This window comes from Thamnophis elegans, chromosome 7 (genome assembly GCF_009769535.1).
Source record: "Thamnophis elegans isolate rThaEle1 chromosome 7, rThaEle1.pri, whole genome shotgun sequence".
Lineage (NCBI taxonomy): Eukaryota > Metazoa > Chordata > Lepidosauria > Squamata > Colubridae > Thamnophis > Thamnophis elegans.
The window spans coordinates 9,184,440-9,211,834 of NC_045547.1; the positions used below are offsets into that span (position 1 = coordinate 9,184,440).

Sequence of the window (27,395 nt, forward strand, 5' to 3'; positions counted from 1 at the left end):
GTTGTGGATGCTCCAATACTGAGGTTTTAAAAAATAGATTGGATGACCCTTTGTCTGAAATGGTATAGGCTCTCTGGAGGAGGGGTTTTTACTAAATGACCCCCAAGGTCCCTTCCAACTCTGTTCTTCCTCTCCTAACCTGTTCTCCTGCCTCCTCTCTCACCCAACCTGAGATTTTCCTTTCCTTGATCATGTTCAATAGCATTCTCTCAGCCAGACCTCTGCAGCGATGAGGATGGACTAGGAGTCGGGAGATGCAGTTTCAAGTCCATCCTCAGCCATGGAAGCTTCCTAGGGAACACAGGGCCATTCCTTTTCTCAGCCCACCCATCCCACAGGCCTGCTTGTAAGGGCAAAAACAGGAGGAGAGGACACAGCAAATTGTGGAATCCTTTGTGCTCCTCGGGCTTTGTTACTTCCTTGCATTTCTTATATGTTATCTAGTTGGGTAATGAAAAGTCTGCAAGAAAACCATCAAGCTCAGAGAGCACCAAGCAAGGATGAGAATTGGCTGCTTCGGATGAACCAGATGTAAATTTTACATCTGGTTCACCGAACCGGTAGTTGGAAGGAATGGCTGGCCCTGCCCACCCCTCCCTTCCTACCAGTTTCCACATGGCCCGTTCATCATGCCAGGTAAGTACAGGGCATGCGTGGAGCCTGAGGGTGAAAAACAGGCCTCTGGGAAGTTCTGGAAATCCCAAACGGACCTGTTTCCAGCCTCTGAAGGGCCTCTGGAGTCTGGGAGACACCATTTTTGCCCTCCTGGAGGCTTGAGAAAAGCTTCTGGAGCCTGTGGAGGGCAAAAAATTGCCTTCCCGAAAAGCTCCGGAAGTGGGCCTGTTTCTGGCCTCCGGAGCCCAGTGGAGGCCGTTTTCACCCTCTCGGAGGCTCAAAGAAAGCTTCCAGAGACTGGGGAAGGCGAAAACGCCCCCACCCTGCCATGATGCAGGAGGCTGAGTAGGCCACACCCCCATGGACACGCCCACCCAGCAACGGGGCAGAGAACCGGTTGCTAAAATTTTACAATCCTACTCCTGACACCAAAGACTCCACAATTCAACCGTGGGCTACAAATACTCCTGCCTATAGTAGGCCTCCTCTTCTTTGTGGCAGCCCCTCAAATATTGGAACACTGCCATCATGTCACCCCTAGTCCTTCTTTTCGTTGAACTAGATAGACCCAATTTGTGAAACTGTTTTTCGTAGGTTTTCTCCTCCTGTCCCCTAATCATATGTTCCTTGATCTCCTAAATGAACGGCAACATATAATTCTACTTAAATAAAGAAATAAGGGTTGATCCCTTGTTGATCTTACCAAATTGATCTTGTTTGCAGTTACTCAATAATTTCCAAGCATTTCCTTTTCAGACTAAAAAAGGAAAGGCAGAGTTAGCTGGAGATGGCTGGTTCGATCGTTATACTAAAAGCAGTGCATTCGATCAATTCCGAGACACCATTAAAAGGGAACAAATGGTCCATTATTTAATTTTCTTTATAAATCACAGAGGGCATCATATGTGGTTTTTGTCTACCTGAATACCAAAATGTATTAGATCTCAGTGGCCACAGATTAGAACTTAAGTAAAAAGGAGCTTTTTCCCTAATTTGAATTTAGGACAAATTCTCTGCAGAACTTCAATCAATGTTTTAAAAATTTCAACCACTGAAGAGTCTTGCTTTGATATTAAGCATGAAGGGATCTTTTTTTCCCCCTTAAAGAGCCTAAAACTAGTATTTCTCAACCTTGGCCCTTTTAAGAGGTGTGGACTTCAACTCCCATAACTCCCCATGGCTAGCTGGGGAGTTCTGGGAATTGAAGTCCACACCTCTAAAAATGGTCAATGTTGAGATTCACTGGTCTAAACCTACCAGATTTTTAGAGTATAAGATGCACCTTTCCCCCAAAAAAACAACGGTGAAAATCTGGGTGCATCTTATACACTGAATACAGCATTTTTGCTTTCCAAAACCCCGCCCCCTTTACAAAAATGGACGTGCAGAGGGTTTGGGAGGCTTGCAAAGTGCTCCTGGGGGCTGGAGAGGGCAAAAACGAATGAAAAATGGGCTGTTTATTGCTCATTTTTGCCCCCCTCCAGTCCCCAGGAGCACTCTCCAAGCCTCCTAAAGGCTATGTATGCCCTTTTTTGGGCAAAAAATAGGCCTGTTTTTGCAAAAAAATGGGCTGTTTTTTTGCTCCTTTCTGCCCCCCCTCCCGAGCCCCCAGGAGCACTTTGCAGGCATCTCTCTGCATGCCCGGTTTTTCACAAAAAATGAGGCGTGCAGAGGTTTTGGGAGGCCTGCAGAGTGCAAAAACTTTTTTTTTAATTTACCTCTTCAAAATCTTGGTGCGTCTTATACTCTGGTGCATCTTATACTCTGAAAAATATGGTAAATTTCCAACTGACGACTTTTATAGGTAAATTCCAAAGCAAGTTGACAATTGAACTCAATATTGTCATCCTTCCGTTTTATGACTTTCCCATCGGATTGCAATCCTTTCCAAGAATCTTGACAACGTTCAATTTTGTGGATATCTCCTCTCCCCCAAATATTCCAGATATATAAAAATATCGCTTGATTTTAAAAAAATGAAACAAACACCAAAAGACCACACTTGGAATAGTGCAGCCAGTTCCGGTCACAATCACAATATATAAAAAAAAGATGTTGAAACTCTGGAAAGAGTGCAGAGAAGAGCAACGCGAATGATTAGAGGGCTGGAGGCTAAAACATACGAAGAACGGTTACAGGAATTGGTATCTCTAGTCTAATGAAAAGAAGGAATAGGGGAGCCATGATAAAACAGTGTTCCAATAATTGACGGGTTCCTACAAAGAGGAGAGGATCAAACTCTTTTTCGCAGCACCAAAAGGCAAGGCAAGAAACGATGGATGGAAACTAACCAAGAAGAGAAGCAACCTAGAACTAAGGATTAATTTCCTAGTGGTAAGAACAACCAACCAATGGAATAGGTTATCTTCAGAAGCTGTGAGTGCCCATCACTGGAGGCTTCCAAGAAAAGATTGGACAACCATTTGTCTTCAATGGTACAGGTTCTCTTGCTGGAGAAGGAGGTTGCACTAGAGCGTGACCCGTCAAAAGCGCGAACATCATAAGCACGGCGACAACACCGCGGCGCTAAAACCGTAATTTCAAAAGCGCGCCGACAACAGCGCGCTGACAACAGCGCGCCGACAGAAGCACAATTTCATTTAAGGTAAGATTTACAGTTAGGTTTAGGGTTAGGTTTAGGGTTAGGTTTAGGGTTAGGTTTAGGGTTAGGTTTAGGGTTAGGTTGAGGGTTACGTTACAGCGCGCTTCTGTTGGCGCGCTTTTGTCGGCGCGCTTTAGGGCTAATTAGTCGCTAATTTGTCGTGCGGTTTTGTCACCGCGCTTTAGACACCGCGGTTTAGTCAGGCGCGCTTTTGTTGTGCGCGCATTTGTGGTGGAACCGCACTAGAAGACCTCCAAGGTCCCTTCCAACTCTATTGGTTCTTTTTTTTAAATCCCTTCCAAATTCATTTTCAGTTCTAAAAGAGTTAAAATAATTGGCAGCACAGAAACAACATTGGTTTTGTTTCAAAAATTTTTGTTGCTTTGCACTTACACTTTTATGGGCCAGACAAAAAAATTTTGGCCAGCTGGATAGAGCGACACTATTTGCCATTCTAATAGCCATACAAATTGTGAGGGGTTTGGCTCGATGGCCAATTCATATACATGCTATAAAAATGATATTCTTTGCGGTTAGCTTAATGCATGCAGTTCTGATGCTCAATTTTTCTCTATCTGTCATTCTTTTGACTTTAGGACAAATTAACACCCATGGTTCTATGTCCAAAAACTTGAAAGAAGTTGGGCTTCTACTACAACAGGCTGTCAAATGCCAGGAAAATTAGGAGACCCAGAGAGTTCAAATGGGTATAAAGTTTTATTATAAGCTTAAGGTCTCTACAAGAATCTGAACTACTAATGACCAAAGGAAATTGGCAGTAGATCAGAGTGTAGAAGGGTTTCAAGGTGAGCTGGATCTCTTATGGGCACAAAGGAACTCATGACTAATGACATATTTGACCCCTCCTCCAACCCAGCCTTGCCATCTCCTACACAGATTTTCTTAACTCTCTGCCTTCTGGACTATAATTCCCATTGGCACCAATAACCTGGATGCCCATTTATTAAAGATGACAATTTGAGGAAAGTTAGAATCTCACCAGCACATTCTGTCAGGATCGGGCCAAATAAAAGACGGATGGACATTTATTCTATTTTAAAACACTAATTAATTAATGTCATCTTACATACAAAGATGTTCTCCCTCCTCTCCACTCAAAATGGTGTTCGAGGCAGCAGATGGTAATAAACTATAGAAACAAGTGGAATAATTATGAATATAAATTCTAAAGGGTTCAGTTAAAAACACATTTAACAACACATCCTCCTTTTTTTTTTGAAGCTACCAACTTTTGTTCTCAGTTTATATGGTGATGATTACAGCTTGTGCAGTTAAGGTGTAAGACTGGTAGAAGGGAAACCCAAGTTAGTCTCCATTTGAATACTGGATGGGACATCAGAGATAAAAACAAATACCAAGTACATGATGACTTGAGCTCCAATTAAGGTGATATACAACAATCATGGCAAACTACCACAACAAACTTGTCTTGCCCAGGATCTGTAGAGATACTCAGTCATCCAGGTCATGGTTGTCCCAAAGATGCTTTTTCAAGAGGCAACTGGACTTTCTGGTTTTTTCTTTGAAGATGTTTCGCTTCTCATCCAAGAAACTTCTTCAGCTCCGACAGGATGGATGGGGACTGGGAGGATTTAAGTCATTCAGATCACCCTGGATCTAAGTCATTCAGTCTCCATTATTTCCAACCCATATTAATCCATAGAACATAGAATAATGGAAGGAACCTTGGGAGTCTCCTAAATCAATTCTCTGCTCAAGCAGGAGATTCTATACCAGGGGTGAGCAACCTGTGGCTCTGGAGCGACATGTGGCTCTTTCATCCCTCTGCTGCGGCTCCCTATCGCCAGTCAGCTCCACAATTGATAGGGCTTTTGGTTAGGACAGGTAGAGGAAAAAGGACGCCACACTAGGAGGAGACTCTACGGTAGGGGAACTGGACTTCTGGATGGCTCCAAAATTAAATGGGGGGCTTCCAGTTAGGATCTTTGTGGCTCTTTGAGTGTTTAAGTTTGTCGACCCCTGTTCTATACCATTCCGGACAGATGGCAATCTAATATCTTCTTGAAAACTTTCAGTGATGGAGCACCTACAACTTCTGGAGGTAAATCATTCCACTGATTAATTGTTCCTACTGTCAGGAAATTTTTCCTTAGTTCTAGGTTGGCTCCCTCTTTAATGATCTTCCACCCATTTGTCCTGCCCTCGGGTGCTTTGGGAGAATAAGTCACCCCTTTCTTCTCTGTGACAATTCTGGAAGGAATCTCTTAAGTAGGCTGTGCTCTACTTTGTCAAGTCTAAGTAAACTAGATCCACAGCCTTCCCCTTATCCACTAATTCAGTCCCTTTGTTAAAGAAGACAATAAGGTCAAAATCCAATTGATGTCGATTTCCCAGCCCCCTTCCCTTTCTGATTTATAATCTGGAAGGTTGAGATAACAAGACACACAAAAAATTGCCCTTTGCTTAAAGATGAATTTCAAAGCAGCATTCAAAAGCTTGTTGCCCTCAATTACAACAACAGATTTTATGACTAGCCGGTCAGTGCGGTTTGCAGCTGCCCTGAGTCTCCATTTGCAGTACTCCCTGTGTCAGGCTTGCAACCATCTTTTCTTTTGGGTTTTTGGCCTGCCACACTTTCTATTATTCTGCTATGCAATTTCTATTGTGGGAAAATGGGAAGGGGGAATTGTACGGAGTTATATTCTATGTAGCCATAACAAAACTCTTTCTAGAAAGCCAAGGTCATCCTTTGTCTCTGCACCTGATTGGAATTGGATGGGTGGAACTGGGTGGAACTGCCAGCATGGCAGTGGGAGATTGGACCATGGACTTGTGGGGGTGGGGGCAAGATCTTGAACTTTCAACTGGGTGGAGAAAATTGGGAAGCTTTCAGATTTGGGTTTTCCCAGATGTGCCAACATGGCTCTCTTTATAAATTGGAACCTTGAGCAACACTTTGTCTTGGACTCCGATTTACTTTCGGATGCTATTTGGAACCCTGACACCTTGCAACTCTCAAGAATCACTGTTGAGTAAAACAGTTGGAAAAATCATAATCCACAACAAATGATTCAGACAATTTTCTACGCCGTTGCCATGGATTTGAACATAAACTGTGTCTTGGGCAAAAGACCCAAGATCATAATAAGGTTAAAAAGAAAGCCGCTAAGAACTGGTGACTAATATTTCACACCGAACAGGTTCCCTCACCCACACTGCCCTGTGGAGGCTTCAGACAATGTAGTGTGCCTTGTCGAGTAGCAAGAGATATTTAGCTAATATCGCAAGCTGTGCCAAAAATTCACAGGAGACGAGGGAGATCTTGAGATAGGAAAACCACACAAGGCTTAAACATGTTGCACGCGGATAAAGGCTGCACACTTTTATATGAGGTTAAGGAAAGCCTTGTGTGATGCATGATGAGACAACTGCTATATTGGGTGATTCTTATCTGCATGATACGGCCTCAAGCTTATTCGTCTTAGTTGGAGACAATATGTGATGGGATTCAGCCGGTTCGCACCTATTCGGAAGAACCGGTTAGTAACGTTCTAAGCAGTTCGGAGAACCGGTTGTTGGAAGAAATCTTATTTTAGTTTTCCCCCACTTTACAGAGCTAATCCTGTAAGGAAGGCAGGAAGGAAAAATTCTGGTGTTGCTTCTAGCCTCATCTTTATTGCCCTGCTTACAGAAACTGCCTCTCCGGTTAACCCTTATGACATTGTAACAGCTAAGGCGAAGCGCCCATCGACGTGAGTTGGCCACAGCCACATTGTCACATGACCACCGAGCTATTCCTACCCAGCTGGTCATTATGGCAGAGAACCAGTTGTTAAATTATTTGAAACCCACCACTGGAGACAACATATAGAGGCAGTCCTCCTACAACCGCAGTTGAGCCCCACATTTCTGCTGCTTTGTTAAGTGAGTTGTGTCCCATTTCATGACCTTTCTTGCCACAGCTGCTAAGTGAATGGTTGCAGTTGTTAACATAGCTTCCCCAATGAGTCTGCAGAGCCCTCCTCAGAGCCTTCCCCAGACTCCAGGACTGGCCCATGTTCCTCCCCAACCTCCTCACTATCCGAATCTGCTACCAGCTCTGCTGGCGGGTCACAACAAGTTTGAAGTTTAATAACATTTGTATGCTGCCCAATCCCGTGGGACTCCGGGCAGCTAACAATACAATAAATCAAAAAAGAAGAAGAAAGAAAAGATAGATTTAAAAAACACATCATGCACTCCATTTTGAGTGGGGCTGGACCATATTTTGGGGTCAACAGCCCCAGTCTTGCCGGAACAACCAGGTTTTAGTGGTTTTACGGAAGGCCGGGAGAGTGGGAAGGGTCCGGATCTCTGCGGGAAGATCGTTCCACAGGGCCGGGGCAGCTACAGAGAAAGACCTCCCCCGGGTAGTCGCCAACCGGCATTGTCCGGTCGACGGTACCCAAAGGAGGCCCAATCTGTGCGATCTTATAGGTCATTGGGAGGTGTGTGGCAGGAGGCGGTCCCGTAGGAGCTGTTCCATTGGTTGATTGCTTTCACCATTAGGAAATTCCTCCTTAGTTAATACGCTGTTTGTTTGCTAGTTAGGCAGAAATGTGTGGCAGCAGCAAAAAAAAAAGCGAATACAATCTTTGGTGATATAAGGAAGATCATGTGAAGTATTAGTACCATGTTATAAAGCCTTAGTAAGGCCACACCTGGAATCCTGCATCCAGTTTTGGTCACCACATTACAAAAAAGGTGTTGAGATATTGGAAAAAGCGCAAAGGAGAACAACTAAGACGATGAAAAGAGACTAAAACATATGAAGTACGGTTGTAGGATTTGGGTCTGGCTAGTCTAGAGAAAAGAAGGACTATTGGGAACTTGATAGCAGTATTCCAGTATTTGAGAGGCTGCCAGAAAGAGGAGGGGGTCAATTTATTTTCCAAAGCACCAGAGGGGACAGGACAAGAAACAATGGATGGAAACTAATCAAGGAGAGAAGCAACTCCCTAACAGGGAGGACAATTAACCAACGGAACAGCTTGAGGTTTTTAAAAACCTCACTGGAGGTTTTTAAGAAGAGACGGGACAGTCCCTTGTCTGAAATGGTATAGGTTTAGGTTAGGTTTAGGTTTATTCAATTTATATGCCGCCCTTCTCCCAAGGACTCAGGGCAGCATACAACATTAAAAAAAACACATAATACAAAAAATTTTTAAAAAATTAAATAGAATATCCCAAACCCAATTAAAAAAAAAATCAAATTAAAATTAACAGTAATCAATAATTTGTTTTGTTTTGTTCAGGCCAGGCTGGCTTGCTGGAAAAGCCAACTTTTTAGGGTGCATCGGAAGGAACAGAGGTCAGGGATTATGCGAAGCTCCGGGGGCAGCGGGAAGGCGCTCCCACAGAGAAGGCTCTACCCCTGGGGGTCACTAGCCAACACTGTCTGGCTGTCTGTATAGGATCTCTTGCTTGAGCAGGGGGGGCTGGACTAGAAGACCTCCAAGGTCCCTTCCAGCTCCACTATGATTCTGATTCCTTAGTTAACACTGTGGGCTGTGATTCAGCTCCAAGCTCGCCCAACTCCACAGGAAGATCAGAAGAGTTTCCTCCCATGTCTCCCCCACCCCTTCCCTCTCGGGGTGTCTGTGTGTCTGTGTGTAGGAGCGACCGAATGACAGACACGTCTGTCATACGCCATTACCATTAGAACAGAATCTTGTTCTTTTATTACATCTGAACTCTGCCAGATTTCACAGCAGGAATGCTAAGTGAAATCAATGTCTCGGGTTTCCAGTCTTAGCTTCTGAGGTCACCGGCACTCTATCATTTCTCCGTATTATCTCCTTCTTTCGCCCTCCCCTCCTCTTTCTCTCAACCTCCAACTGGAACACAGCAGATTGAAAACAGCATGAGTCGGAGGGACCATGCTGCACAATTTTACAGCCGTTTGGAGGGGCCCCCCTGTCATTCACACACAAACACGCACACACACAAAACGCGCACGCCACTGTCTTCTTCTCTCTGCAGCTCAATTCTGCGACTGTCCCCTGGCAGGACTGAAACTCAAAAAGGGGAATAGATTATCCTCCTCCACCCCCACCCCTCCGGAAAGAAAAGGAGGGAAAGAGGAAAGGCTGCAATGTATTTCCAGTAATTGTGAATGGAAAAGGGGAGGGGAATCTTCCTTTCTTTTCCCAGGTAGGCATTTGAGTTATTGTGAACATTATCAAGTCAATACTGTAATCAGCAAATCCCCCAAATAAGGGCTAAAAGAAATATGACATAGTTTATCTTCCTTCCCCCCTTAAATGCGGGCAACTAGGCACATATATATATATGCCTCCCATAATTCGGGCATACCAGGGGTTGTGACACTAAATATATACCTACCTCCCTGGCTTAAGCTGATAAGGAGGAGGACCTGTGGCTCAATGGTTAAGACATCTGCCTAAGATGTAATACAGCACAGGTTCGAATCCCAGTATGGGTATGGCTAGCTGATGAGAGCTAAATAGCTTGAAATAGATCTATACTAGTCTCCCTTTATTTATTTATCAGCACAAATACAACATACATACATACATACATACATACATACATACATACATACATACGTGTGTGTGTGTGTTTTATATGTTTATATATCTATATCTATATCTATATCTATATCTATATCTATCTATAGGGTTCAAACATTTTTTCTTAGCAAAGTTTGATGGAACTTATTGGAACTCTCAGTATCTGCTAGCTGTAATATGGAAAGTGATCCTTGGAGAGTTGGCTTGAAAAGAACAAGTCACTGTTCCACCTGGGCTGCCTCTCCTTATTTTCTACACCAAATGTTAGACGTATCTATGTATGTATGTACGTACGTACCATATTTTTTGGAGAATAAGACACACCTTTTTCCCACCCAAAAAGAGGGTGAAAATCTGGGTGCATCTTATACACTGAATACAGCACTTTCGGTCACCTGAAACAGCTCCCCACCAAAATGGCCATGCATAGTTTGTAGGAGGTTTCCAGAGTGCTCCTAAGGGTGGGGAGAGCAAAAATGAGCGAAAAACAGGCCATTTTTTGCTTATTTTTGCCCCCCCCCCGGCAGCACCCAGGAGCACTCTAGAAGCCTCCTAAAGGCCATGCATGTCTCTTTTTGAATGCTTTCATTCTGGATTTCCTGAATAAAGCAGATGCTGAATGAGATGGTTTATAAAGCCTGCTTCAGTTGTATTACAATTACAATAGCAGAGTTGGAAGGGATCTTGGAGGTCTTCTAGTCCAATCCCCTACCTAGGCAGGAAATCCTATACCGTTTCAGACAAATGGCTATCCAACATCTTCTTACAGACTTCCAGTGTTGGGGCATTCACAACTTCTGGAGGCAAGTTATTCCACTGATTAATTGTTCTCACTGTCAGGAAATTTCTCCTCAGTTCTAAGTTGCTTCCCTCCTTGATTAGTTTCCACCCATTGCTTCTTGTTCTACCCTCAGGTGCCTTGGAGAATAGTTTGACTCCCTCTTCTTTGTGGCAACCCCTGAGATATTGGAAGACTGCTATCATGTCTCCCCTAGTCCTTCTTTTCATTAAACTAGACATACCCAGTTCCTGCAACCATTCTTCATATGTTTTAGTCTCCAGTCCCCTAATCATCTTTGTTGCTCTTCTCTGCACTCTTTTTAGAGTCTCCACATCTTTTCTACATCGTGGCGACCAAAACTGAATGCAGTATTCCAAGTGTGGCCTTACCAAGGCATTATAAAGTGGTATTAACACTTCACGTGATCTTGATTCTATCCCTCTGTTTATGTAGCCTAGAACTGTGTTGGCTTTTTTGGCAGCTGCTGCACACGGCTGGCTCCTATTTAAATGGTTATCCACTAGGACTCTAAGATGCTTCTCACAGTTACCACAATTGAGCAAGGTACCACCTATACTGTACCTGTGCATTTTGTTTTTCTTGCCTAAATGTAGAACCTTATTCTTTTCACCATTGAATTTCATTTTATTAGATAGTGCCCAATGTTCAAGTTTGTCAAGATCCTTCTGTATCTTAAGCCCGTCTTCTGGAGTGTTGGCTATTCCTGCCAGCTTGGTGTCATCTGCAAATTTGATGAGTTCCCCATTTATTCCCTCATCCAAATCATTGATGAAGATGTTGAAGAGTACTGGGCCTAAAACAGAGCCTTGGGGCACTCCACTGCATACTTCCCTCCATGAAGATGCAGTTCCATTGAGAACTACATGTTGAGTGCGGTTGGTCAGCCAGTTATGAATCCATCTGCTGGTTATGCTGTCCAACCCACATTCTTCTACTTTATCTAGTAGTACGTTATGGTGTACCTTATCAAATGCCTTACTGAAGTCCAAGTAAACTATATCGACGGCATTCCTCTGATCCACTAATTTTGTCACTTTGTCAAAGAATGCAATAAGATTAGTCTGGCATGATCTGTTTCTGACAAATCCATGTTGGCTTTTGGCTATTACTTTGTTTACTTCTAGGTGTACGCTAATTCGTTGTATTGATGTAGGGAATCCGTACAATGCAAAATCCATGTTGGCTTTTGTGCAAATTGAAGTTGCAATAGGTGTTTTAGTGATTTCTAATAACTGCTAATCTACTTGTATCAGCTGCCACTTCGCACCTGTTTGTACTTCACTACTATTTGGTGACTGACTGTGATGAACTCTGGGGTGGGGGAACTATAATGTGGAAAGCTTGGGGGGGAAGCGAAAGGAAGTGTTATATTTGCTCAAGAAGTCGCTTCAAGGTCACCTGGCATACCAGCTGCATGCCATCCTGTGCCTAAACAATATGAAAACATTGGCTAAACACCATTGGTTGGTTAGGAGTGGGTAGTGGGGGGTAGCAGAGAGGCGCGGGGGCGGGGGGAATTGACCTTAGGGATTTCACCGCATGATTCTCAGTTCTGGCTTTGCATTATTGCAATATGCTTGACTTCTAATAAAACAATGCTTTCCTGAACAAACGGAGCCAAGGATCATTTCTGTTTTGGAGTTTAAGCTGTGGCAGGTCTGACAAGTGGTATGGATCAATCAGAATGCCAAAGGAAGATTTTTTTTCATAGCCATAGCCTTTCTGGTCACCCCAGATTGGAATAGAATGGAATAATTGAGAAGAGGAGAGGAGAGGGGAAGGGAGGGGAAAGGAGGAGAGGAGATGGAAAGGGAAGAGAGGAGAAGGGAGGAGTGGAGAGGGGAAGAGAGGAGAGGAGAGGGGAAAGGAGGAGAGGGGAGGGGAAAGGAATGGAAGGGAGGAGAGGAGATAGAAAGGGAAGAGAGGGGAAGGGAGGAGTGGAGAGGGGAAGAGAGGAGAGGAGGGGGGAAAGGAGGAGAGGGGAGGGGAAAGGAATGGAAGGGAGGAGAGGGGAAGGGAGGGAAGGGGAGGAGAGAAGAGGATTCCTTATTGTGTGACTGGATACACAAGGAATTTGTTTCCAATGCATAAGCTCTCAGTGTACATAAACAAGGCAATAAAATCATAAGATACCAATAAGAGAAAAGGTAGAAGAAAAGCCAAGAACATTAATTCAGCCATACTACAGGGGTAAATATCCTTGACGTAAGACTAAGCCCTAAGCCTTAGAGGACCTTATAAGACCTAAGACCTGAATGTTATTTCCGTCCACAGCATGCAAAAATCCCATTCATATGCAACGTGAGGTTTCCGAGAAAGCCTGGCAACTGATTCTGAAAGCTTTACCTACCTTGGTTTTGGGTGGTGGGCTGGTGGTGATCTTGTCGGTGTGAATATTGGTAGGCGATATTGCTGCCCCCATGTTGCTTTGGGGGATGCCGGAGAGTTTCCCACCGGGAGATACTTGCATGGCTGCAAGTTGTGCGGCGTATAGTTGCTGAAAAACAACAAGAAACAGAAGCTGATCAGCTAGAGAACCTAAACCAGGTCAGGAAACCCCCCCCCCCCCATTTAAAATATAGATAATCCTCAACTTACAACCATCTGCTTAACAACTGTTCAAAGTTATGACCATGCTGGGAAAAAAAGGTGACTTCTGACCGGGCTTTTTGTACTTACAACCGGCAGAGCAACGGTAGGGTCACATGATTAAAAATTCACGTTGTGGGAAACGGGAATGTATTTACGGGATTGGAGCATCCCGGGGTCATGTGATTGCCATCTGCAGCCAATGAAGGAAGCAAGGTTCACTTAATGACTGTGACCCAAATGGTAGTAAAATCGGGCACAACTTACTCAGTGACCGTATGACCTAGCGATCAAAGTTCCAGTCCCAATTGTGGTTGTAAGTTGAGGATTACTTGTATACAATTCAGTATACAAACTGAATTATATACCATTTCAACCACAACTTCCAATTCCGACTGTATAGAACTCCAAACTTGACTTCAGGAAATACAACTTCAGCAACGGAGTGGTCGACGCCTGGAATGCTCTACCTGTTGTTACATCCTCTAACCCCCACAGCTTCAACCTCCAACTGTTAAACCGTGCACCTCACCCCATTCCTAAGAGCTCCGTAAAGGGGGCATGCATAAGCGCACCAGTGTCCCTGTCCCTGTCCTACTATCCTCATTTACTTGTATTCATTTCCTTTGTTCATGTCCATGTTCATACTTATACCTGCTATCCTGTACATGTTTGACAAACTATTAAATAAATACCCTGTTTCCCCAAAAATAAGACCTCCCTGGATAATAAGCCTTATCGGGCTTTTGAGCGCATAGACTAAAATAAGCCATCCCCGAAAATATTCAGGGGAGCAGCAGCCATGATTTGACCACGCTCGCTGCCTCCTGCACCTCAAAAATAATAAGACCACCCTGAAAATAAGGCCAAGTGCTTATTTCGGGGGTCAAAAGAAAATATGACCCTGTCTCATTTTTGGGGAAACACGGCAAATAAATAATAAATAAACAATTAGATAGCAATAGCAATAGCAATAGCAGTTAGACTTATATACCGCTTCATAGGGCTTTCAGCCCTCTCTAAGCGGTTTACAGAGTCAGCATATTGCCCCCAACAACAATCCGGGTCCTCATTTCACCCACCTCGGAAGGATGGAAGGCTGAGTCAACCTTGAGCCTGGTGAGATTTGAACGGCCGAACTGCAGAACTGCAGTCAGCTGAAGTAGCCTGCAGTGCTGCATTTAACCACTGCGCCACCTCGGCTCGGGAATAGATACAGGTGTGTGCAGGGGATGGAAGATGCTCCCATCTTTTGAGCATTGGGATTTCTACCATTTCAGGTCCCATGTTTTTTTAAAAAAATAATTAGCTGTGCAAAGGAAGAAGAAAACTGAAGGGATGCTTATTGGGAAGGGGTGAAAAAAAATTCTTTATTTGCTGATGTTTATTTCGGCATTTCAGATACTGGTTTCCCTACTTTTTATCCATATGGAACCATAAGGCAGTTGACAGTCACGGGAAAGCACAACAAAAACAACAGATGAGACAAACAAACAAACAAACAAACGACAATGCGAAGAAGCAGCACCCAAGGAAGAACTGAAAAGGAAGCCACCGAAAACTTGGTTTCTGCCTTATGGGGATTGCAGAAAAGCAGCTGCAGTATTCAAATTATAGTTAATTGATGAGGGTCAACAGAGCTTCCAGCTTCCGGAAACGGCTCAATTGTGGTCGTAGGTTGAGGACTACTGCACTTGAAAATTGGTTAAGTCAACCACGCTACATTTAGACTTTTCCTGCTCATTCTAGAGTTATGATGGCGAACCTGTAGCACGCGTGCCCGAAGTGGCACGCGAAGCCATGTTGCCTGGTGCACACAGCGTCGCCCATTCCTCTTCCAGGTTTCGGGTATGCATGCACACCTGAAGATCAACTGGCCTTTGTGGCAGTGCCGGAAACCGGAAAACCTAGTCTTCTGTTTTCCGGTGCGATCATGCGCAACGGCCAGCTGATTGGCGCATCTGCATGAGCGGCAATAACGGGAGGTTGCTGGCCGGCGCACATCCACGCGCCAGAAACCGGAAGTTCATTTTCCAGCATGCACATGCCCCCCTGGGCAGCTGCTCTTCCTGGTCACATCCAAATCGCGTATGTGCGCCTGTGGGAAGTACATCCGTATCGAAAAAGTTCGCCATAGCTACTCTAGAGAAAGCATTTGACGAGCCCACTGGGAGTCACCCTGGAGTCTTACTTTCATTCCATTTTCTTTGCAAGATCAATTACTTTTCCAGAGCTACCTTTATAATGCGAAATCATAATTTGCAGAGACATTTTGATGTTTTAAGCCCTTCCATTTGCAAAACCGTAACTCTTGCAGGCCGCGCGGCCTTCTGCATACTGATGGGGAAATACAGCTCTCTGCAAAGGGCAGCCCCATGAACGGGAAGTCTAGGGGAGGTTTTGCTCACATCTTTTAAAACTGAAACTCGGTTGAGATGGGGACAGAAATTATAGCCGGGTGCTAAAAGATGCTAAAGCTTATAATGATTAAATACTTAAAGCAACATCAATATTTAGTTCGGTTTCCACCCACTTGGAAACATTTTTATATGGCTAATTCTGTTTCGTAGGATGGCCCAATATGTGTCAGGCGTGAAAGAGCATGTGAAGGTGCAATTAAATTAATTTATTGCTAAAAATGTCTAGGCAGAAGAATCTTCTCAACTAAGGACAGTTTCTACTTAAAGTTAGAGAACAGGGTCAATGGATTTTGAGGGGGATTGGACTTTTAGTCCCCTTGTAACTATGTAGGGATTCTAGGCTGATCAAAGATCAAGATCAAACACAACCCTGATGAGGCCCTCAATGAAATTGTGTTTGACACCTCTGGAGTAGAAGATCTCCAAGGAACACTCTAATCCTGTTATTCTCTCATATTGCACCCTGTAAAACAGAGGTCCCACACCTCCAGTCTATGGACCAACACTGGGCCATGGCCAGGTGTGGGTTCCGGCAGCCACTACTGCCGGTTCGCTTCGGGGCGTGCCACACCAGAGGTGGGTTCCTACCAGTTCGCACCTATTCGGTAGAACCGGTTCATCAAATCTACCGAACCGGTTAGAAGAGGTTCCACCAGTGGACCCGGAAAGCAGGCCACACCTACAGAAGAGGTTCCAAAATTTTTTTGAAACCCACCACTGGTCCTTGGATATGATTATTCTATACTATCATGCTCATATTTATAAAACTCAGTGCCTCTGTGAAAGGTAAGGATGACTACTGCGTTTGTGGTGCAATCAGAACATTGCGTGTGTTGAAGTTGTTTTAACGCAAACCAAAGATTCCTTTTAAAAAACAAGTTTACATCATATTCTTATGCATGCCAATGCTGTGGGTGAGGTAATTTAAGGTGGTTCTGAAAGTGTCGTCGGCATCTTCATATCCAGTCACATGGGTGGCAAGCCACTCCCATCCAGTCACATGTGGGGCAAGCCACCCCCACAAAGGAGGCCACACCCCCAGAGTAGGTTCGAACAATTTTTGAAACCCACCACTGTGCCGCACATATGCTTTGTTTACATAGATCTTTTTTATCTTGCCCTTATTACTTTATAAATAACTCAAGCAACAAACATACATAATACTGAGCCTCCGTGTGTGCCCTGCACTTGCCTGCATCCAAAACGAGCCGCGTGGGGATTCCTGGGAGGGAAGGGGTGGGGTGGGTGGGGCCAGCCAGAAGTGGGATTTGGGGGAATCTCTGAACTGCACAAAATCTTAGCTAGAGGTTCTCCCGAACCTCTGCGAACCCCCAGCAGCAGCGGTGGGATTCAATTTTTTTTTACTACCGGTTCTGTGAGTATGGCTTGGTAGGTGTGGTGTGGCTTGTTGGGTGTGACAAGGGAAGGATACTACAAAATCTCCATTCCCTCCCCACTCCAAGTGAAGGTTACTGAAAAATCCTCCCAATCAGCTTGGACTCGGGAGGCAGCGAATAGATGGGGGCGGGGCCAGCCAGAGGTGGTATTTACTGGTTCTCTGAACTACTCAAAATTTCCACTACTGGTTCACCAGAACTGGTCAGAACCTGCTGAATATCACCTCTGAGCCCACCCCTGCCTGTGGGTAGCATTTTTAGCAGCACATTGAATCAGAAAGAAAGGGGATTATGTCAATGAATACTAAAATGATTAAAAATATTAATTAATTGAAAATAAAAAACCCCTTAACCGGCATCTTATATCATGGCTCATCTACAGGGAGGCAGAAGTACGCTCACAATACATAAAATTTAGAGGGAAAGATTTTATTTCAGGAGGAAGTTGTGAGCATCTACTTCAACCTAGGTCAATTCAGTTTCTTAAGATGATTCTTCTTGCACGCTGGGGAAATACATAGCAGCAGTACTTCATCAAGTCCCTGCTACTTGGGGGGAAGTTGTAGGCCAAAGTAAAGGAGAAGTTAGACACTGAGTGGCTACAAACATGTGCAAAAATGAAATACATACCAACACTGTGCATTAGGGCATTATTTCAAGGAGAAAAAAGGTCAACAAAATTAGGCACCTCCGCTGAAGATGCTTCTTATTGTGATGCTAAGTAATGGCGGGTTACGTGCCATAATAAACTAGAGCAAGGACAAGCGCGCATCAACATTGTGTCCAATGTTAAAATTCTGCACTAGTATTGAGTGATCTTCTGTGAATGTTGGACGGCTGGTGTAAAACGGTCAACGAAGGTTGAAGAGCATCCAACTGTGGAATGCATCCAACAAAGCATACAATTTCCAAGTAGGAGCTTGCAAAAGTGTTTCAAGGTGATTAAGGATGGTGCTATCTATCTATCTATCTATCTATCTATCTATCTATCTATCTATCTATCTATCTATCTATCTATCTATCTATCTAGAGATAGAGATAGAGATAATTTGCAATTTTCGCAATTTTATGGGTTTATATGCCGCCCAATCCCGGGGGACTCAGGGCGGCTTACAAATACGAATGAAATAAAATAACACACAGGGGGAGAATATATATAGATAGATATATAGATAGATGGATGGATAGATAGATAGGGAGGGGGGAGGGAGATACAATAGATAGATAGATAGATAGATAGATAGATAGATAGATAGATAGATAGATAGATAGATAGATAGATTAATCGATACATACATACATATATATATATATATATATATATATATATATATATATATATATAGTGTGTGTGTGTGTGTGTGTGTGTGTGTTTTATTTGTGCTGATAAATAAATAAAGGGAGACTAGTATCCCTTTATTTATTTATCAGCACAAATAAAACACAAATATAACAAAGGCAACAGTAAAAATATTGGGTTTCTGTCGTGATGGACTCTTGTGACGAGCCGATTGACAGATGATGGAAGCAGTTAGCTTCCTCCCATAATTGGGGCTTATCAGGGGTTGTGACACTAAATATATATATACATATATATGTATGTATGTATGTATGTATGTATGTATGTATGTATGTATAGATAGGGAGGGAGGGAGGGAGGGAGGGAGGGAGATACTATAGATAGATAGCTAGATAGCTAGATAGCTAGATAGCTAGATAGCTAGATAGCTAGATAGATAGGTAGATAGATAGATATGTTCTTGTAGATTTTCACAGGTGTAGGTATGCCGGTCTTGTTGCATTCGGGTATTTTCCCGTGTAAGATTGAGAGTATCTTGGTGACATTTCGACCTCGTTGAAAGCTTTGGTGGCTATCAATCTTACACGGGAAAAGACCCAATACATATACATACATACATACATACATACATACATACATACATACATATATATATATATATATATATATATATATACACATACACACACACACACACACTCTCACACACACATATACACAATAATTTTACATCTGTTTCACCAAACCGGTACTTGCAAGAACTGGCTGCCCCCCCCACCCCCCCAGGAGTCCCCATGCGGCCCGTTTTGGATGCCAGGTAAGTGCAGGACCCGTGTGGAGGCTCTGGGAGGGCAAAAAATGGGCCTCCCAGAAGTTCCAGAAGTCTGGAAACGGGCCTATTTCTGGCCTCCGGAGGGTCTCTGGAACCCGGGAAAGATCATTTTCTATCTCCCAGAGTCTCAAAGAAAGCCTCCAGAGCCTGGGGAGGGTGAAAATGCCCCCCCCCCACCCCATGGCGCAGGGGGCCAATAGGCCACGCCTACCCAGCAGCCGGGCAGAGAGCCGGTTGCGAACATTTTTGAATCCCACGCCTGAGAACGCACCTTAATCAGCGCAAAAGAACACTAATTTCACCTTCCAAAGATCAAAGCAGACAATATTTTAGGATTGTTAGAACTGTATCTGGAGCCACGGTGAACCGGTGGCCACAACAAACTTCAGGTTATAAAACATTTGGGGTCATAAAACTGGAGAGAGGGAAAAGGGGAAGGAAGGGACAGAGAAAAGGGCATCTGAAGCGAACCGCTGGGAGAATCTGAACAGATGATAAAACAGTGAAGTTAGACGATGTTTATTTAAACTATGAAATTAATGACCAGGAGATACTGTTGGTGGCTGGAACCCAAGTAGTTTTAAAAGGAGATTAGGCAAAATTAAAGAAGAGAAGGCTAGCAATGGCTAATGGTCATGCTGGCTGGATATTGCCTCCAGGGTGAGAATACACAGACCCCTGAATATCAATTGGTAGTAAGCAACATGAGTAGGACTTTTGCATTATGTCTCCTGCCTGTAATCTGTCCACAGGCGTTTCCTTGCATGTTCTCTAAACTGAATCCTGGAAGACTTTAGGAGGCTTGCAGAGTTGAAGGTCAGAATCTTCTCAAATATCCCTCTCATTTCCCAAAAAGAACAAAGGGGAAAATATAATTTGCATTTGCAAACATTGAACCACCTCCCATTCCTTGCCCCCCACCAAAAAAAAAAGACAACAAGTATTGAGGGGTTTTTGCAATTTTGGCAACTTGGAAATGTGTGGACTTCAACTCCCAGAATTCCCCAGCCAGCAAAGAGCTGAAGTCCACCCATCTTTGAGTCACCATGGTTGAGAAACATCAGGATCAGAGGCGGTATGTCGCCAATTCGCACCAGTTCGGGCGAACTGGTAATGGTGGCGGCAGGGGTGGGTTTCTCGCCCCGTTCCAACTGGTTTGGTTGGAACGGGGCCGGCGGCGCCCTCGTGCACACACGCAGTGCACGCATGCGTACTAGCGCCTGTGCGATGCTCCAGCTGCTCCTGGAGGATCGCGCAGGCGCTGTATGCGTTCTGCGCATGCGTGGAAGCGCAGAACTCGTCAAAACCGGGTAAGAAACGCAGGCGGGTGGATCCTTCGGCGTTCCCGGAAGTTATTTACTTCCGGGTTGGCTGACCAACCGGTTCGCGGGGACCGCCGCGAACTGCCTGAAACCCACCTCTGGGTGGCGGCATGAGGCTCCGCCCACCAAACCTGACATCATCCTCATGGACCTTTTGCACATGCGCACGCTCCCGCTACCAAAGCAGTAGTGAATAGAATAGAATACCATTATTGATCAGGATCAAGGCTAAAGAGGCCACTAAAAAGCAGGACGGAAACTCCCAGAATGAAAATTCTAAGTCTAGTGAATAGAAGGACAAGAAGGAGGAGGAGGAGGAAGAAGAAGGAGGATCATACAGAAGGGAGGAAGGTGAGCAGGCAGGCAGGAAGGAAGGAAGGAGGGAGGGAAGGAAGGAAGGAAGGAGGGAAGGAAGGAAGGAAGGAGGGAAGGAAGGAAGGAAGCAGGGAAGGCAGGAAGGAAGGATGGAGGGAAGGAAGCAAGAAAGAAAGAAGGCAGGGAAGGAAGGCAGGAAGGAAGGAGGGAAGGAAAGAAGGCAGGCAGGAAGGAAGGCAGAAAGGAAGGAGGGAAGGAAGACAGAAATAAGACAAAAGAAAAGGAAAAGAAAAGGAATTCCATTGGTATTTACTTCGAATATTTAAGACCCACAAACGGAGTATTTAGCTTCTACTTAATCACAGAGTTGGCAAAAGATCCAGAGGTCAGAGGCCAAGGCAAGCTGCCATGTCTTTATTTATTTCTACCCAGCTGACCACCCAGTGGCTGGGACCCAAGGCCACCCTTCCACCCAGCAGTCCTGGACTACAATTGCTTTGGGTTTTGCTCCCTTCTCCTCGAGCGAGCGAGCGAGCGAGCGTCTTCTTATAGACCTTGCCACGGTTTGTGTGTGTGTGTGAGAGAGAGAATGAAATGTGCAATATGCAGGATGGGGCACACAGCATGTTCATATTTTTAGACAAAACCGAACTTTGACATTATTGAATCTGTCTGTTCAAATCTAATCGTTCCAGGGCAGGACAACGTCTGGCTCGAGACCAGGAAAAAGGACACTGGAATGACCGCACGCTGTGCGGCAAGATGCTTAACTGACAACATTTTTTAAGAGAATGAAAAGTTATGGCACCCTCAAGCAATCAAACAAAGGACCGTGTCTACTCAAAGGTCTATCGCGCAGAGCTCCAAAATTTGGATTAATTTTATACTCAAGGGATGCTGCCAACAGTCTCTATGGCAAAGCAGTGTAATGAAATACAATCTGTATTTTGCCATTTGCCCAGAAGTGTGCATTCACCATGTCTTGACTGTCTTTTCTAATGGTGGAGTGTTTAAATCTGAAGCCAATTTAATTTGTGCATTTGTTTCCTACGACGGCTTGAGGGTGGGGGGGAATACACAGAAAGAAAAAAACAACAACAACTCTTGATTATTCCATAATCTGTTAAAACTGATTATTCCAAAATCTGTTTAAAAATGGCTTTCAGTTTTAATGTCTGAACGTCTAAGGAGATACTCAGTCATCCAGGTCAGGGTTAGTCCCCAAAGGTGCTTGTTCAAAAGGCAGCTTCCTTGTTTTTCCTTGAAGAGGTTTCGCTACTTGACTAAGAAGCTTCTTCCATTCTGACGTCAGGACGAACGGGAAAAAGTCCAGTTGCCCTTCAAAATGACCCCTTTGGTTTTCACGGTTGTGCTTCCCTTGGGAAGACTTGGCTACCTTAAGAGGGCTGGTCATCTCTGTAGCACTTCTAGTGCAGGGATTTCCTCCTATTCTGACGTAGGCTTCCTGGTACAGTAAAAAGCACACGCTTAGTCCCAAAAACCCTCTTTTTATTTCAAAGGCTGTGAATTATGTTCATTCACAGCCCATAATGAGTCCCAAATAGTTGTAAAGTGTCCTACAGAAGACTGCCAAAGTCTTTCGGGATAAGGCTGATAAGCATCCACCTTTATCTTCCTTGAAACGCTGCCAAAGACTTAATTGGCAATTAGCTTGCAAGGCCACATGGAGCGAAGAGTCAAAACGGAGCTTCAGAAGATAAACTGACCAGCATGAACCAAGTTGCTTCCTGCAAAGGCTCCTCCTTTATGTCCTATGGGAGGGGACAATCACTTCCAAGCCTTACTCCCGAGTTGTCCCTTCTGTCTTAACTGTTCTTGCCTTCTGGCAGCTCTGTGCATGCACGCACTGGGAACATGGAGAACCTATTCCTCTGCCTCACTGATGTCCCATTCTGGAGGGTCCAGAGACAGCACATCACTCCCAGATGGCTCTGGCCCCCTCTCTGCCTCTGACGCAGAGCCCTTGTCTGAGCCTTCCCCAGACTCCAGGAATGGCCCATGTTTCTCCCCAACCTCTTCACTGTCCAACTCTGCTGCCAGCTCTGCAGGCTGCCGGCAGACCACAAGCCCCCCAACCTTGGCAACTTTTAAGACTTATGGACTTCAACTCCCAGGATTCCTCAGGTTGGATACCATGCTGTCTGGCTGAGGGATTCTGGGAGTTGGAGTCTGTAAGTCTTTAATGTTGCAAAGGTTGGTGAGCTCTGTTCTAGCGCATTCTTCATACATCACAGCTTGAAAACCTAGTTCTTTCTATATCTGCTAGAACTGACATCTCGTATCTTCTAAAGCAGAATGTCAGCCGATATGGAGGTTTGAGTTTGGCTGATCTCTCCTATCTATCACTGTCTCTTAATTCTAAAATCAAATTCTACACTGGTCACTTCTGCCTTGCTCAAATCTATAAGCAACACAACATTAATTTGGTCCTTAACTGTATCTTAAAAACTGATACTCAACGTGTTCTACCAGAAAGAAGACCTTGTGACTTGCTGATGTTACTGGACTACAATGCCCATCATTCCCCACTACTGACCACAAGGCTTGGAGATATATTTTGGAGGGCTATGGATTCCTTCCCCCAGCCTAGAGCTTGCTGAGAGTCTATTTTCAGCAATTACTTATAATCATAACACAGAGTTAAGATCAGGGATGGGATTCAGCCGGTTTGGACCGGTCCAGGCAACCCGGTTGCTCCGATGTTCAGCTGAGAGCGAACCGGTTCACTCAGACCATCAGGTTGGCCCGCCAACCCACTTTACTTACCTATATCCTCTCAGCTGATTCGCGCCACGGAGTGGATTGCCGCACCTCAGCTGTGTTACTCCCCAAGAAGTAACATGGAAGGTAAGTTTTGGTAAAACAGCGCACAGGTGCAAAACATGCGCTCACCGAACCGGTTGTTAAACCGGCAGGATCCCACCACTGGTTAAGATGCAAGTTCGTGCAATGCAGGCAGACGTAACAATCCCTTTTCATGTAATACATCCTGCATTTTCTATAATAGTAAATCTCAGAAAATTTAGTGCAAATCTACAGAATGCCCAATGTATTCTAAACCTTGAAAAAAAATGCATGTGATAGATTAATATGGATATGATAAGCCTAAGAAATCTTTAAAAATATGCAGGCCATCACCTTTCTGTTGATTTTCAAGAAATCCAACTGAGATGGAGAATACAGTATTTTTCCTTCCAATATACAATACTGCATACCATCTTCACCTTTATCCATTCCTGTTGAGGTTTTTTTTTTTCCAAGTTAGATGCAACTCTTAGTTTATGAAATACTTATCGTGCCTAAAAGAGGGATTATTATTCATGGACTTCACATATATGATGCAATTTTATAAATAGGGGGCTAACTGCCATTAAACTCAGAGTAAGATTACACTCCTTGTTTATCTGTTTGCATTATTCCTCCCATATCTTGACTATGGTTATTCCATTTTACCCTCATGATAATTCTGTATAATAGGTGAGGTTGGCAGACAATTTTAATGCCAAACATTTCTTAAATACCATACCTTACACATTAATATCTGAAAAACTATTCTTAGGACACTAATCTTCAGGTCTTAAGGAAATGTTGTCAAACCTAAGCCAACATCTATAATCCTTAACTTATTTGAAATTGCAATAGTCGGCTAAAGTTTCCCAAAAATTGTGAAACAGGCCGTGGCTTAATAGCTTGGCCACACCACAAAAGTTCAGCTGTGATGCCATATACCCTGTTTCCCTGAAAATAAGACCTCCCCGGATAATAAGCCCAATCGGGCTTTTGAGCACATGCGCTAAAATAAACCTTCCCCCCAAAATAAGCCCTCCCCGAAAATATTGCAACGCAGCAGCAGCCGTGATGTGACCATGCTCGCCGCCTCCTGCACCTCAAAAATAATAAGACCTGCCCAAAAATAAGGCCAAGCACTTATTTCGGGGGGGGAGGGGTGTCAAAAGAAAATAAGACCCTGTCTTATTTTTGGGAAAACACGGTAGGTAGTCCTCGACTTATAACCATAACTGAGCCCCACATGTCTGTTGCTAAGTGAGGAATTTCTTAAGGGAATTTTGTCTCATTTTAAGACCTTTCTTGCCACCGCTTTTAAGTGAATCACTGCAGTTGTTGAGGGAAGGTGGCTTCTCCAATGACTTTGCTCGGCAGAAGTTTGCAAAATGGGATCACATGACCCTGGGACACTGCAACCGTCATAAATATGAGTTGGTTGCCAAACATCTGAATTTTGATCATGTGACCACGGGGATGCTGCAACAGCCATTGGTGTGAAAAATGGCCATAAGTCACTTTTTAAAGTTTTTGCTGGGAGAGGCACAGTGGGCTGGTCCTTCGCTGTTTCCAGGGCATCTCCATAGGCCAGATCTAAATATCCCATGGGCTGGATCCAGCTCGCGAGCCTTGAGTTTGACACCCCTGTTATAGAGAGTTGCTTTAGTCTGGCAAGATTTCTGTCTATAGGTAAGCAACAGTGGTGGGTTCCGGATCCCGGTGCAACCGGTAGGGTGCAACTGGGCTGGGCGCCTACCAAATGAATGCACGCAACACACACACACACACACACAGACGCATGCGTACATGACACTTCCATGATGCTCCAGCTGCTTGGTGAAGAATCACGCAGGCGCTGAACGCTCCATGCGTGGAAGCCCCAAAAACCTCAAATACTGGTAAGGAGCACGGGCGTGTCCTCCAGAGCACCATACTGGAATGGTACTTGGTGCTCCCGGCAAGCACTGGTACGCCCATACCGGACATAACCCACCACTGGTAAGCAACCATAAAGAAACCACTCGGAAGTTATCTTGTGCCTTTTCTTATATTTCCCTGTTAACATGCGTAATAAACCCTAACCCTAACCCAATACTTAATACTACATGTAATAACAGCAGCTAGAATTGGATATGCTCAAAATTGGAAAAATGGAAATATACCCACAGAGGAAATGGTAATAAAGAAAATATTAGACCGTGCCGAGATGGACGGGTTGACAATGGAAATTAAAGGTGAAGAAGAAACAGAATACTATTTAATTTGGGATGCATGGTATAATTGGTTAGATAGCAGATGCAAAGATTAGAAAATTAACAATAAAAGATGATTAATGATTAGAAATTAGAAATAAGTATAATGATAGACAGAAGAATATTGATTGTAAATAGTATTACGGTAAGATGTTATGAAAATGTAACTATCTAGAACAGTGTTTCTCAACCTTGACAACTTGAAGTCCTGTGGACTTCAATTCCCAGAATCCCCCAGCCAGCATAGGGAGTTGAAGTCCACAGGACTTCAAGTTGTCAAGGTTGAGAAACACTGATCTAGAATGATAATTATATAGAGATTTGTGTTAGAAATATGGAAACAATAGTTACGAACATGATACTGTATACTACCGTGTTTTCCCGATTCTTTTGCCCCCCGAAATAAGCACTTGGCCTTATTTTCAGGGAGGTCTTATTATTTTTGAGGAGCATGAGGCGATGAGCATGGTCACCTCATGGCTGCTGCTATGTTGCAATATTTTCAGGGAGGGCTTATTTTCAGAGGAGGGCTTATTTTAGCGCATGTGCTCAAAAGCCCGATTGGGCTTATTATCCGGGGAGGTATTATTTTTGGGGAAATAGACATAATAGTATGCATAACATAAAAAACTGTGGATATAACTGGCATATCGATGTTGCAAAGCTGAAACCGTGATGTAAAACAAAGAAAACTGTATAATAAAAATACTTTTTTTTAAAAAAAAAAGGAAGTTATCTTGTGCCATTCTTGGTTCTTTTGGCCTAACAACTGCTGATTATAAAGCCAAAGTCCAAATCTTGTTTGTCCAACATTGTTCATATGCAGGAACTTATTACTTGGTACTTCCTATCATCAGCTGATTTTTAAAAAAAAAATTGTTAGCTTCTGTAGCAATAATGCGTGGCTGTGAAGTTTATCAGGCCAGATTGCCTCTCCCTTTGCAAATTAAGAATAGCTCGCTGGAAGGCTGCCCAAATAAGTCACATATTTGTACATAACAATGTTCACGCCATGTGACAGTAATTGAAATGAAGTGAAAAGGCTTGAAAGCAAGCCAGAAAGGAAATTTGATAGGGTCATCCGGGCAAACACTGCCGGCTGATATGTTCCATATGAACGGGCTATCCAATGTAAGCAGCGCAAATGCCTCCGAAGAACAAAGATATCTTCCATCCACTTTGCAAACGCCTTGTTGGGTGGCCTGAAGCCGAGCGTTCTTCTGTTGCTTTGTACAAAGTGCTCAGAATGGTCCAGAACTTACAAAGATGAGTCGTCCGGAAACGGGGAAGGAAGGGGAAGGACACCAGAATGAGAAGCAACTGTTTTGCATACTAGCAATCGCATTTAGACTTTATATACCGCTTCATAGTGCTTTTACAGCCCTCTCTAAGTCAGCCTGTGGCCCCCAACAATCTGGGTCCTCGTTTGACCCGCCTCGGAACGGTGGAAGGCTGAATCCAAACCCTGAGCCTGGTGAGATTCGAGCTGCCAAATTGCAGGCAGCCGGCAGTCAGCAGAAGAAGCCTGCAGTACTGCACTCTAACCACTGCACCACCTCGGCTCAGATAAACCCTGTTATAGGCAGACAT

The 27,395-nt window shown here is 44.1% G+C and overlaps 1 protein-coding gene across 9 annotated transcripts in view; it reads right to left on the reverse strand.

Moving 5' to 3' along the window:
- The window catches only part of SOX5 (SRY-box transcription factor 5), a 640,060-nt gene that overhangs the window by 80,545 nt on the left and 532,120 nt on the right, over nt 1–27,395 (reverse strand). For all 9 annotated transcript variants that reach the window (XM_032221314.1, XM_032221307.1, XM_032221310.1 and 6 more), the window contains one exon: nt 12,924–13,070. In XM_032221314.1, coding sequence (XP_032077205.1) covers nt 12,924–13,070 — 147 coding nt within the window. The remainder of the gene's footprint in view (nt 1–12,923; nt 13,071–27,395) is intronic.